The sequence below is a fragment of the Eschrichtius robustus genome, chromosome 18 (assembly GCF_028021215.1).
Source record: "Eschrichtius robustus isolate mEscRob2 chromosome 18, mEscRob2.pri, whole genome shotgun sequence".
NCBI lineage: Eukaryota > Metazoa > Chordata > Mammalia > Artiodactyla > Eschrichtiidae > Eschrichtius > Eschrichtius robustus.
Window position 1 is genome coordinate 16,955,183 of NC_090841.1, and position 14,149 is coordinate 16,969,331.

The 14,149-nt window shown below is 44.0% G+C and overlaps 1 protein-coding gene across 3 annotated transcripts in view; it reads left to right on the forward strand.

Moving 5' to 3' along the window:
• Positions 1 to 10,721: 10,721 nt before the first annotated feature.
• INTS6 (integrator complex subunit 6) overlaps positions 10,722 to 14,149 on the forward strand; it is a 109,435-nt gene continuing 106,007 nt past the window's right edge. For all 3 annotated transcript variants that reach the window (XR_011071000.1, XR_011070999.1, XM_068526643.1), the window contains exons 1-3: positions 10,722 to 11,333; positions 11,718 to 11,795; positions 12,591 to 12,740. Coding sequence is in view for 1 of the 3 variants with exons in the window: in XM_068526643.1 (XP_068382744.1) it covers positions 11,223 to 11,333; positions 11,718 to 11,795; positions 12,591 to 12,740 (339 nt within the window). In the remaining 2 variants the exon portion in view is untranslated. The remainder of the gene's footprint in view (positions 11,334 to 11,717; positions 11,796 to 12,590; positions 12,741 to 14,149) is intronic.

The window sequence follows — 14,149 nt, forward strand, 5'->3', positions numbered from 1 at the left end:
GTCCTCGTGTTCCCACCTGTGCTCTTAACCCTGTCGTTTCCTCTCCTGAGACTGCCCCACCCCACCATATCTCTCTCACACCTTCAGTTTCCCCCCATTGTTTCTCTACCTGAAAACATGTTCAGGTTTTTCCTTCACTTTAAAATAAAGGTTCTCTTTGGTCCTTTGAGCTACCATCCCATCTTCTTTTTTTTAGTTCAAAAAGAGAAGTTTATATTCTCTGCCTTCAGTCATTCACTAAAATCCCTGGTGGGAATTCCCTGGCAGTCCAGTGGTTAGGACTCCACACTTCCACTAAAGGGGGCTTGGGTTCCATCCCTGGTCAGGGAACCTAAGATCCCACAAGCCGTGTGGCAGAGCCAAAAAAAAAAAGTTAAAAAAAAAAAAAAATTCCCTGGTGATCTAATTCACCTTATTTCTTCTGTCTTTATATTCCTTATAAAAGTCAACAATGGCTTTCTCAAATCTAATAGCTTTTGTTCAGCCTTCACTTTGTTGTGTCATTAACTTTTGAAAAATTATATTTTCCTTTTGGAAATTCTCTTTTTGCTTTGGCTTTGGTTGTCCACCTGTTCTCTGCTAATTTGGTGGGTTTCTCTTTCTTGTCCTGTCCAATTAGGTAATGTCCCTCATTGCATTTTGAACTTCTTTTTGGCATTTACCAAATTCCACGCCATGTTTTAGTTATTTCTATCACACAGGTTTAAAAGGGAAGCACCTAGCTCCAACACTTACTCCTTTTCCCTGCTTTATTTTTTTCTAGAGTACTTATCGCTGTCTTACAAATATAGAGTTTACATATTTATTGTCTCTCTCCTCCTCTTCCCCATGTGGGCAGGGATTTGGGACTGTTTTTTTCACTAACATATCTCCAACATCCAGAGCAGTAACTAGTGTTCAAATAATAATTGTTGAATTATTACAAAGATTAATGTATAGGGCTGTTCAGTGCATCCTTATTTATAAAAGTAAAACATCTAGAAATAAAATATCTAGTAATAAGAAAATAAATCATGATACATCCATGGGATGGAATATTATGCACTTTTTAAAAGTCATATTGAAAACATTATTTAATGAAAAACGCTTACATTATATTAGGTGGGAAAAAAGCAGGATAGAAAAAATATATATAAAAGACCCTAATTCTATTTAAAATATAAAGGAGGGAATATATACTAAAATGTTCTTAGTGGCTATATCTGTGTAGTGAGATTAAAAGTGAATTTTGTTTTCTCTGTTATTTTTGCATTTTGTAAATTTTTGATTCTTTTAAACAAAATTTAAAGTTAGAAAATTGTAAAACTTTGAAGAAAAATGCTTCCTTATTCAATTGCTTTATTCTATTCTTCTTCAGTCTGAATGAATTTCTCACTTCAATTAGGGATATTATTTGCACTTATCTTTTGGCACTGATTAGACTGTGCTTAGTATTATGTATCTTTATTTGCTCTACTAGGCCCTACACTTTCTGAAATCAGAAATCATGTCTTATTTATAATTTTCAGAGCCTACAATACCTGTCTCTACATTCAATAACTGTTTGAAAGAAAAAATATTTAAAAATGTTTTAATAGCCAGAAATAATGTATAGTGTTAGTTGCTTAGGGAAACCATCAAACCATGTAATTTTCTTTTATTGATCCGATGTCCCTCATGACTGCCTTGAAAATACTCAGGTTTAAAGCCATGTCGGAATGATGACTATGGTTCTGGCTCAAGACAGCTACGTAGGAAGACCTTGAACTCACTTCCTGCCATGGACACAATGTATCTACAGCTGTATACAGAACCATTTCCTCTGAACAGAAACCTAAAAACTGGCGGAGCAACCCCTTCACGTGAGGCAAACCAGAGGGAAACCACATTGAAGCAGGTAGAAAGGCTGAGACACAATCTCACTGTAATTCCCACCCCTGGCATGGCGACCTATAATCAGGAGGGAACTCAAAACCCAGAGCTTCTTCCTGCGGAGTGAAGGGTTCATACCCGACATTGGGCACCCCAGTTTTAAAAACCAGCACCTGAGAGAATGATGACTACAGTACAAGCATTTTTACCTCTCTGTTGGTAAAAATTATTTACATATTTTACTAGTTGCTGGTACATTACATGAAAACTTCTGATTCTGGAGTAAACCTGGGCATGATAGATTTCAGGACTGACACATTAAGGTAGTTAGGCTAGGCTGGTGTTAGAAAGAGACCATGGGACAAATGGATCCAAAACACATGGTGCAAATATGATGAGTTTGTTTCTTGCTCTTAAGGATGGATGTTCTTGGTTGGCAGGCAGGTTTCTTCCACCCATTTAGAGTCCCAGTGTCTTCCATTTTATGGCTTCCCAGGTTATACAGCATGTGCACTGTATGCTAATTGTATTTACTAATCTCTGCCACCTGTAGGTTAGGTTGTAGGTTCAGTTGAGGGCATAGAATTGCCGGATTCAGCAAATAAAAATACAGGATGCCCAGTTAAACTTGAATTTAAGATGAACAACACATAATTTTTTTTCTTATGAATTTATTTTATTTATTTTTGGCTCCATTGGGTCTTGGTTGCTGCGTGCGGGCTTTCTCTAGTTGCAGTGAGCAGGGGCTGCTGTTCGTTACAGTGGCTTCTCTACTTGTAGAGGAGCACGGGCTCTAGGCGCGTGGGCTTCAGTAGTTGTGGTGCACGGGCTTAGTTGCTCCGCGGCATGTGGGATCTTCCCAGACCAGGGCTCGAACCCGTGTCCCCTGCATTGGTAGGTGGATTCTTAACCACTGCGCCACCAGGGAAGCCCACACATAATTTTTTTAGTATAAGTATGTTCCACATAATATTAGGTACATAATTATACTTAAAAATTACACATTATCTGAAATTCCAATTTAATTGTGGGTCCTGTATTTTACCTGGCAACTCTCCGAGGGTAGCGAGTAGGTCTATCTCATTTAACACTGAATCCCCAGAATCTTTAAAAAAAATTTTTTATTAGAGTATAGTTGATTTACAATATTGTGTTAGTTTCTGCTGTACAGCAAAGTGAATCAGTTATACATATACATACATCCACTGGTTTTTTTTTTTTGGCTGCACTGGGTCTTTGTTGCTGCATGCGGGCTTTCTCTAGTTGCGGCGAGCAGGGTCTTCTCATTGATGTGGTTTCTTTTGTTGTGGAGCACGGGCTCTAGGTGCGTGGGCGTCAGTAGTTGTGGCAGGCGGGCTCAGTAATTGTGGCTCGCAGGCTCCAGAGCATAGGCTCAGTAGTTGTGGCGCATGGGCTCAGTTGCTCCGCGGCATGTGGGATTTTCCCGGACCAGGGCTCGAACCCGTGTCCCCTGCATTGGCAGGCGGATTCTTAACCACTGCGCCACCAGGGAAGCCCTATCCACTCTTTTTTAGATTCTTTTCCCATATAGGCCATTACAGAGTACTGAGAAGAGTTCCCTGTGCTATACAGTAGGTCCTTATTAGTTATCTATTTTATATGGTAGTGTGCATTTGTCAATCCCAGTCTCCCAATTTATCCCTCCCCATTGAATCCCCAGAATCTAAAACTGTACCTGTTGACTTTAAGATAAATAAATCTCTCAATAATATTTAATGAATAATTGGTATTCTGCCTGTCAGGGAGAACGTATATTAGCAAAGAATACTAATTATTATTAATTAGAACAATACTGCTGTTAGTAAGAACATGTATTATCAGCCAAAAATAGTTATTATTAATACTACTTGTTATAAAAATACTAAGTATCAGCAAAGAATACTTACCAACAGATAAGACTTTAAAATGTATCAGCATTTCAAACTACAAATGTTTTCAGTAAATGGATAAAATCTGTCTTCCCCTTGATGTCTGCACAGCTCTGCCTCTCACTTCTTTCAGGTCTCTACTCAAATGTCATTTTCTCAGTGATGTCTTCCCTGTTCTCTATATCTAAAGCGGCAGCCCTTCCCCCTCTGCAACACTGTTACCTTTCCTGCTTTAGTTTTCCTCCTTCACACTTAAGAGTGAACATACCATATACTTATCTTCTTTACTGCCTCCCTCCCCCACTAGAATGTAAACTTCGTAAGGACAGGCATTTTCCAACCTGTTTTATTCACTGCTAAATTTCTAGCTGCTGCACATACTAGAGATTCAATAAATATTTGTTGAACCAATGACTGAATAAACACCATTGGTTCTTATTAGAAGTTATAGTTACCAGTAGTTTGATATTCACTTCACATGACGCACGATGGATTTAATCTCACAATATCATGATTCTGCCTGCATCTACTCAGTTCACCAAGTCCTATCAATTCATGGAGTTTATCACCTCCATGTCTTTTATTTATTTATTTTTCTATAAATAATATATCACCTCCATGCCTTTTATTTATTTATTTTTCTATAGATTATTTTTAAATTTTATTTTTATTTTTAAAGATTTATTTTTTTACTTTTGGCTGCGTTGGGTCTTCGTTGCTGCACGTGGGCTTTCTCTAGTTGCGGCTAGTGGGGGCTACTCTTCGTTGTGGTGCATGGGCTTCTCATTGCAGTGGCTTCTCGTTGTGGAGCACAGGCTCTAGGCAAGTGGGCTTCAGTAGTTGTGGCACGCGGGCTCAGTAGTTGTGGTGCATGGGCTTAGTTGCTCTGGGCATGTGGGATCTTCCCAGAACGGGGCTCGAACCCGTGTCCCCTGCATTGGCAGCTGGATTCTTAACCACTGCGCCACCAGGGAAGTCCCCATGTCTTTTATAACACCTGCCTTACCTTACTGTCCCTGTTGTCACATCCACAGTGATTCCTATTTGTTCCCTGAATTAAGGCAGAAATTGCCTAATTGGTCTCCTTGCTTACTGTATTCCCATTCTAATCCATCTTCCCAATTGTTACTGAAGTTATCTTTCTAAAATGAGATTCTGATTATATTACTCCCTTACCACAAAACTCTGTCTTCCTATCACCTGAAGATAAAATTCAAAATTTCTTACTTGGACACATGAAACCCTTGACGTGGTCCAGCCTCAACTCCTGCCACTCTTCCACACACATGTTCCAGTTCCAGCCACGTGGATTTCTGTCTGCTCAAATGTCCCTTTGTGAGATTAGCTGCTGTAGCCTCAGTACTCACAGTGCTCTTTGTATATTCTAATGATGCTTATCTTAAAAGCTACAAGCACTAAATAGTATTTCACCGATTTTTTTTTAATGTTTATTTATTTATTGGCTGCACCGGTCTTAGTTGCGGCATGAGAGATCTAGTTCCTTGACCAGGGATCGAACCCAGGCCCCCTTCATTGGGAGCGTGGAGTCAACCACTGGACCACCAGGGAAGTCCCAGCATTTCACCGATTTTAAAATGTACATTGCTTTCTCTTTTAACATCTCGAAAATTGGAATTCAGCTTTCAGTAGTTGCATCTTATAATGCTGTCACCAGAAGGCAGTTGTGATGTAGCTGTCATAGCCTGTACATGCACAAACTTCATGATTATTCTTGGTGGCACAATGAGGCAATTGCAAACCTTAGACATTTTAGTCAACTAACCGTTTAAAGAAAGGACATAAATCCTGTTTGTGGCCTGAAAACCTTTCACTGACACCTTCTAGTTGGATCAAGAAAGCACCAGAATCAAAACTTGTGGAATGGAAGCCAATGGTTTAGAAGAAAATACTGAAGACAAGAGTGGAGTATTCTTTTAAAACATGTTGTATCACTAATGCTCCTGGTTGGTAGAATTCAGTACAGCATGGAAAAATTCTAATTGGTAAGAAAGCAATATGTCTTAGTTTACTTTTATTTTTAATTTTTTTGTTGCACCGTTTGGCTTGTGGGATCTTAGTTCCCCAACAAGGGATCGAACCTGGGGCCCTGAAGTGAAAGCGCCCAGTCCTAACCACTGGACCGCCAGGGAATTCCCATGTTGTAGTTTAATTAGCAGCATTCTTTGTTTTTCTTTCAGTGCCCCAAAGTAATGGCATTTCTTAGAACCCGTGGTGTCTCAGAATTGATAAAATATGGTATCTTATCTTGCATTTTCAAAACAGTCTTCTAAGACAGGTCTGGTTGTATCATGCCTGGGGTCTGCTGACATAAGAGTGTATTCTCACTACTTTTCTGTCTTCTTTCCATTAAACTATAAACTCTCTATGGCTTACCATAGTGATAGGGTTTCAATAGTGCCTGTCACATAGTAGGTGGGCTATTAATAGTTGTTTAAATAATTACTGCTATGTTCATGCTCCTTTGATAGAGAAACTGTTCCACTTTGATTCTAATTCTCAATTTGGATATGTTCATTTTCAGTACTCATCTTGAATCGCCTAAGACTTCAACTATTACTGTGAAATGCTGCCCGTTGGAAAGGTGTAATTTCTTAATAGTAGTCCCGAGTAGCATTTTTTTCTGAGGATTGACATTACATAATTATATAATTGGTATTATATAATATTATAAATTAGGATGACCAAAATTAAATTTCCTTATATATTATTTGAATACTTTCTGCTACATAATTTCACATCTAATTTTTTACACTTATTACTTCATTGTTTTTGATGTTCTCAACCTCTCAACATCACTATTGTGATCTCAAAGAGTAAAACAAAGAGCTGAGCAAATGAATGGTAAGACAGCCAAAAGAAACTTTGTTAGGTTACATGTGAGGAACACTAAGTTCATCTGATTATTCTTTTCAGATGGTACACTAAGTTCATCTGATTATTCTTTTCAGATGGTACAACCAGATACCATAAGCCAAGTCATTGGCACGTAATTATTTTTAAACCGTGTTACCCTGTTTAGTTTAAAATAATTTAAAAGGGCTCTGGTTGGCTCCTACAAATGAATATAATTCATCAGTTCTTAATTCTGTTAGAATAGCTCCATTTCAACAATTTAGGCTATTGTTTAAGCCAGAGTCACTATTCTTTCAGAGGGTTTTGTATAATTAATTCATTCCCTTTTAAATCAGAACCATAGCATTTGGGCAGCATTCCTTTAAAAACAGCAGCAAAGAGCATGTTTTCTCCCACATACTTCTTCCCACCAATGTCTTCCCAGAAAAGTCTTCTCTAATCCCTTAGACTGCAACAGCACAGGGCTTAGCACACCCTACTGCAACTAGTTTTCCCTCTAGCATTGCAAGAGTTCACTGTTTCTTCAGTTAGTCTGATGAAATAGTTGGCTTGCATTTGGGGGCCATGTTTTAGAAAAATAAGCCTGCATATAACCAGAATCTTTCTAGAATCACATTCTAGAATCACAGAGATTGAGTGAAGAAGAGGTTCATGTTTCCCATCTCGTGCTTCCTGCAAGGCCTAAGCTCATTGAGGGGAACAGTGGGAGTCTCTGGCATTATTTTGTTTTCTCTTTTTCCTTTTTGTCAAACATAGTTGAATTCAAGCAATTTAAATATGCATATGATGAAACTCCACTGTTATCTATATTGGTGTCACATTTATAGTTTTTTTCCCTTTTAGTTTGCAGATTTATTTTAGGAGTTTTAAGAAATGTAATAACTCTAAGGGTATGTGAATTTTTAAAGTTATTTACTGAGTACTACTAGATGCTAGACACATACATTATTCTTATACTTTAAGCATATAGCTCTTAATCAGCATTATTTAAGATTCACCTGAACAGCTTTTTAAAAAATGAGAGGTAGAGGGCCCATCCCAATTCTACTGTATCACTTTCCTCTGGGTTTGGGGATTTGGTACATTCATTATCATTTTTAAGCTCTATTGATAATGCTGATGTGCATCTCCTGGCCCAGAACCACTAATTTAAGCCATCACCAACTAATAGCTTAATTGCCAACCAGAGTCACTAAGAATAAACTTGGCCTATTTCACAATTTTGTCTAGGGACCACTCGTCAATGCTTCCTGGTTTTGGACTGCCTCTTGATTTGCTGCCTATGTATGTCCTGATTTTTTTTCCTGTTCTGCCTTGGGGCCTTGCCTTCCAGCACTTCTGGGCCTCTGAACTGGAAACCTGGCCTTTGATCTCAGGTGCCACCACAAGCATAGGTTCTGGTTGTATGCTCCACGTTGGCTCCTTGGACTTGGCTCTCCTGATCTTTGCATCTAATCCTGGCTCTACCATACACCTCCACTTATGACCCTAGTGCAACAATCTGCCAACTCCATGGAGTCAGGGAAGAAAGACCATGGTGGCTCCGTTGGAAATGATTTCAAGTAACGGCAATAGGTAAGGTCATTCTTAATGCATGTTCATCTACCTCACTCGTCTAGTTCTATTCCCTTCAAACACTGCTTTGTACTCAGCACCCTAACTAAAAACTCCAATTTATATGGAAAAAAATTCTTCGCCTGGAATAAAGGCCCTCTACCATCCAGACCTGACCTACCTTTCTGGATGTTATACTGTTCTTCATGTACCTGGTTCTCCAGCCTACCTGAACTTGACTGTTCCCCAGGAAGCCATTGGCAATGCTGTGCTAACTTCCTTTCTTTACTACATTTCCAACGTCTAGAAGGAGTTTTCACCAGCAGCTTCTTTTCCTTTACCCACATACCCAAATCCTACCGATCTTTTAAAGCAGTGTTTCTCAAACCTGAAACACGTAAAAGAAATTATGATTCTAGAAAATACATTTTCTGACAGGCAGGAGTCCACAGAGCACAGTTTGAAAGCACTGATAGAGAAATCTGAAGACCAACTCTACGAAAATCTCTTTCAGTTGCAAATTATCACTTTGAAAGAAAAAATTTCTTTATAACTAATAAAACAATTTGTATATTGTCATTAAAATGAAAACAAAAAATTTAAAGTATCAAAGAACTCTAATTCTTATCTCCAGGGTCTAGGATCCCAGTTTGAGAAACATTGCTTTAAGGCACCGCTTAAACTTACTGACCCTGGAAAATGTTCTTTCATTACCCTAGGGAAATAAAATTTTCTCTTTTCTGAATTATTTAGTATCTAATCACTTTCTACTCTGTAGTAGCTAATAATATGTAGGCAATATTCTTCTAGAAAAACCACAAACTCTTTGAAGGCAGGGACAATATTTTAATCATTTTTTAACTCCACTGGTCCTCAGCAAATATTGGATGTAAGCTTGCTACTCCACTTTATTTAGTAGTCCAAATCTCTTAAAAATATTTTACTCTTCTATGGCACATACAGAACACCATATTACTGAATAACCCTACTATTAAATTAACAAAAATTCAGAGGTTGTCTTAAATATTAGGAAAAGTCCAAGTTATAAAATTCAAAATTTTAAAAAAGTGCCACAAAACATGTCTGTTCTGTGTTAATGGTAATAGGAACAACTTCTTTGAGTGACCAGTAGGCAAATAATTAAGAATTTCAGGATAAACAATCGAAATGCTAGGCTAATAGGAGAGGCCCTATAAATCTCTACAGTCTTATACCGGTCGCATGTCCCTAATTCAACTTGTATTTTAGGCAATGTCTTTAAGTTTTCAACTAGTATATTTGAGGCAACTCTTCCTCGGACATGATTTAGGAGAGGAATCATTATGCCATCAAGCCTGATGACAGGGGCTGGTTTTATCCGAGAACGTCTGCCTTCATGCAGTATTTGGATCGAGTCTGAGACAGCATACAGTGCAAGGAAAGAGCACTAGCAGGGTTATGGAGAACCCATGCTATGTGTCACCTGGGCAAGCCAAGTCAGTTTGTTCATCTAAAAACAAGAGTAATGGACGCTGCTTTTCTAAGGCCCCTTTTAGCTCTGAGATTGATAGTCTGTGGCCCTAAGTAAACATGGCTTGTGAGAGGTTATTTCTTTGGGTAGGACGGGTTATTTTTCCCCGAGTGTAAAAAAGGCAATAAACTGTTTATCGATATTTGAGTCTTCCCCCGCTGCCCTTTTAGGGCTGAGTTCGGAAAAAAAGGGTTTGTTCCCTTTCTGGTGGGTCCTCCAACGAGAGGGCTCCTGGCCAGGTCCAGCCCTCACCCTCGGTCGCTGCCCAAGGCCGAACGAGGCTGCGGGCGAGGATCGTCCCTCGCCCCCACTCCCCTACGGGAGCGGAGTGACTCGCGGAGGAGATTAGTCCCTGGTCATAAACAACCTCTCACTTCCCTTCCCCCGCCCCGGGCCCGCCCGCGCTGGGGCCGGCCCTCCGAGGCCCAAGGAACCTCCTCCGACGACCGCGGGCCCCGAGCCCTCCTCCGGAGGATGACCGCCGGCCTGCCCCGACTCCTAACCGGACGTTGGATCACTCTACTCATCCCCTCCTCACCCGCCCACCGGGGAAGGGGTTCGCTACAGCGACCTCGAAACAGGAGCTGAGGCCAGCCTCCATTTCCCTTCCTCCGACCCCTATCACCTCCAACAGCCAAGGAGAGGGCGGCGGGCCTCACGCGCAGACTCACGGCCGCGGCCGCCCTGCGCGCGCCGACGCGGCCCCCGCCCCCACACCGCCGTCCTTCCGCGGGCTGTCCCCGCCCCTTCCCGGAGCCCGCCTCCGCGTCTGCCGGCCCGCCTGCCCGCCCCTCGCGCTCGCTCTCGCGCGCACCCGACGCTCCGCCTCCGCGCGTGCTCCATAACTGTTCCCGGAGCCAGCCTCCAAGCTTCCCCCGCCCCTGAGCTGTTTGAATATGCTAATAAGAGGCCAGGGACCAGCCAATAGATTAGCGGGGCGGTGCATCACGTGGCTCGAGGACGTGTCAGGGGCGGAGCCTCTGCAGCCCCTGCCCGAGTTAAAACCGGAGTGTGCGAGAGAAAAGCGCTTCAGTAGCGAGAGGGGCTGAGAAAGTGGTGACCCCGCCGGGGTGCGGAGGGAGTCCCTGAAACTTCTCCCAACAGCCCCAGGGCCAATCTCCCCTCAGCCCACTCCCCTCTTCGCCAGCTCCCAGGTCCCCACTCCCTGCACCGGGGGTGGGGTTGGGAGCCAGGCCCGTCTCCCGCTGGGACACACACAGGGGCCGGGAGCGGGGACGGGACCCCCGAGGCGGGGGGGACGGACCGACAGACAGACGGCCGGGCGCCCGCCCCAGCGGGCAGGCAGGCAGGAGGAGGCGGAGGCGGGGGTACGACTGGGAGGACTGGGTTTGGGGAGTTTCCTCTCAACTATCGGGGGAGAAACTCCCCGCAGCCGGAGGAAAGACCCAGACCGTGTTTTCCTCCCGGGGGCCGCGCTCCCCCGCCCCGCGTAGCGGCGGTCGCCGCCGCCGCCACCGGCGCCTCCACCTCTACCATCTCCTCTTTCTCCACCACCTCGGGCCCCGGTGTCCCCGGCCAGCACTATGCCCATCTTACTGTTCCTGATAGACACGTCTGCTTCTATGAACCAGCGCAGCCATCTGGGCACCACCTACCTGGACACGGCCAAAGGCGCGGTAGAGACCTTCATGAAGGTACCGACTGACCGAGCCCGGGCGGCGACCCCGGTCCGGCGGCCCGCGGGCGGCAGGGGTGGGGGGAGGGCGGCAGGGGGCGGCTAGGCGGAGGTGTCGGGGACCTGACTGCGGGAGCTGCCGGGCTCGGGGACCCCCTCCCCCACCGCGCGGGCGGGCGGGCGGGCGGGCGCTGCAAGCCGGGCTCGGCCCGGGCCGGGGCTCCGGCCCCGGGCGGTGTGCGGGGGCCGATCTGTGTGTGTGGGGGGCGGCTGCGGCGTGTGCGGTACTGTGGGGGGCGGCGGGGCCGCTGGGCGCCCCTTCTCCGCCTGGTAACCTCGCCTCTCTCTGCTTCCCTCTCGCCCGCCCTGTTCCTCCTCCCGTCCCCCACCCGCTCTCCCGCAGCTCCGTGCCCGGGACCCTGCCAGCAGAGGAGACAGGTATATGCTGGTCACTTTCGAAGAGCCGCCCTATGCTATCAAGGTAACAGCCCTCGCCCTCCCCCTTCCCTTCCCTTCCCTGTTCCTTCCTCTCTCACCCTCCCCGCCCCCCCATTCACCCTTCATTATGCTCCCCTCCCCCACCCGCTGTGCTCCAGGCGCTGAGCTCTTTTCCCCTGCGGGCTCCCACCCCCTCCCCCGCTACGGAGCGTCCTGGCGCGGCGCGGAGTCGCCGGGCCACCGCCGTCCCCTCCCCAGCCCGGCCCGGCGGCGGCGGCGGCGGCGCTGCGATCAACATGGCCGACATTTCCCCTCCGCGGCGTGAGCGGCAGCAATGAACTGTGGGGGATATTTATTCAAGTTAGCCCGAGTGACAGCCGGGCCCGGCAGCGCTGAGCCTGGGTCTGCATTAAAGGGGAACCGGCCCGAGGCCGGGGTGGGGGGGGGTGGGTGCCGCGGGGCTGGGGCTGCGGAGTCTCCCCGAGAGGGCCGCGGGCCGGTGGGACAGCGCGCTAGGTGAACTTCGCAAGTCCCGCTCACTTCTGCTTTCCACCAGTATCTCTGCATCCCCGAATTCTGGGTATGAGGCTGGGGAGTACGCTTCCCGGGGAAGTTATAAAGTACGAAGGCTGGTAGCTACCGAAAGCTGTAGAGCCAGCAGGTTTATTCTTGGCCTCCTTTGGAAGAGAGTTTCCTCAGCAGTGATGCGGTATTGACACGTTACTCAAAACCGTGCAGCAAAGTGAAGCAGCTCCTTGGTGAACGGCAGATTGTAAAGGCCGTCCGTGTGCACATGGCTTTGAAAGATGAAAAAAAATTCTTACGTTTTTCTTTTCAGGCCGGATGGAAAGAAAACCATGCAACGTTTATGAATGAACTGAAAAACCTTCAGGCTGAAGGACTTACGACTCTTGGCCAATCCCTAAGGACAGCTTTTGATTTATTAAATTTAAATAGATTAGTAACTGGCATAGACAACTATGGGCAGGTAGGTTGACTATTAAGGTGGAAAAACAGTTGATTTTTCTTTTTGTGGAAAAACAGTCCAGTCCCGAAACTATATAACGTGAAATACAAGTGTAAAACATTTCAGATTAAAATCCAGTATGCACATAATACAAAAGTGAAACTCTGGCCACACTGTATATGGTTTTATAGCCCTCGTTTTTTTTTTTCTTTTCTTAAAATGTATTTGTGTTCAGAATTCGAATCTGAATTCTTTGCTATGAAGTTGACATAAATTTAGTTTTAATCCCTTAAAGTTCACTCAGGAAATAAACAGGAAAACATCCTGCCTCACCACACTCAGTTTCTCTGGTAGTCTATCCACAGGCAATTGTGCAACTGTTGCAATGACTGACAGACACTAGTTGATTAGTGGTCTTAAAATGTTAGAGGAAATTATTCTATTTGTTGTATCAGGGTTTAATTTAACCATATTGTGTAGCTCTGAAAGGTAAGAAGGTTTTCATTGTAGTGCACTAACTGGCTGAGTACATTAAGATTTCTCAGCTTTTGAGGTGTGTCCAATAAGGCACTATGCAGGAAGAATTCTGAAGCCATTCTTGAATTAAATGGCAGGTCCAGAGTTTTGTTTTTAAACTCCAAACCCTTGGAAAAGAGGCTGTTTGAAAATATGAAAGAACCCTTCCTTTCTCCCTTAACTCTCCCAGTTCCTCTATTGCACTTGCTGTTATCTCTTTGAAGATGAGACAAGACCATTAAATCACATGATGGTTCACTATGGGATAATGCAAGGTGGTCCATTATAACACTTTCTGAGGTAACTGGCCTGGGAAGTAAAAGATACTGAAGAATGTGTAATGTTACACATAACAAAGGTATATTAAATCCAAGGAGTTCAGTTGCTATGTTGTTGTGCAAAGCACTATTACCACAATGATACTTTTAGGCACACATTTTGTTCTTGTTCCCAAGTTCCATGAGCCACAGTTTTAGGAGTTTCACAAATTTCAGGGAAATTCTTCCCGCAACTACAGCTTTTGGTTTCTTTATATAGAAAGAAGCAGAATTGTTCCCTTGTTTTAGAAATGTTTATGCTTTACTTCTTAAGGGTAACTATTCAGTGCCTGAACATCTTTGGCTTTGGAAATGGCTGAATGTAGTTCTATTGCATTTAAAGTATATGTTGCAACTTGGAGTTACTTTGTTTCTATCTTTATGGAATTATGGAATTGCACTTCCTGTATTTTCTCACACATTAATCTTTTTCTGTTTCCCCTTTCATGCTGCTTTCTTTTTCAGCTTTTAGTAAGTTGGGCAGATTTGCCATGAACTTTTCAGTTTGTTTCTTTAAAATAATGGATTTATTTCCCTTTCATATTCCTTTGTTATCTGGAGTGCTGTGCAGTCTTATTGCTTAAGGTTTTGATCTAA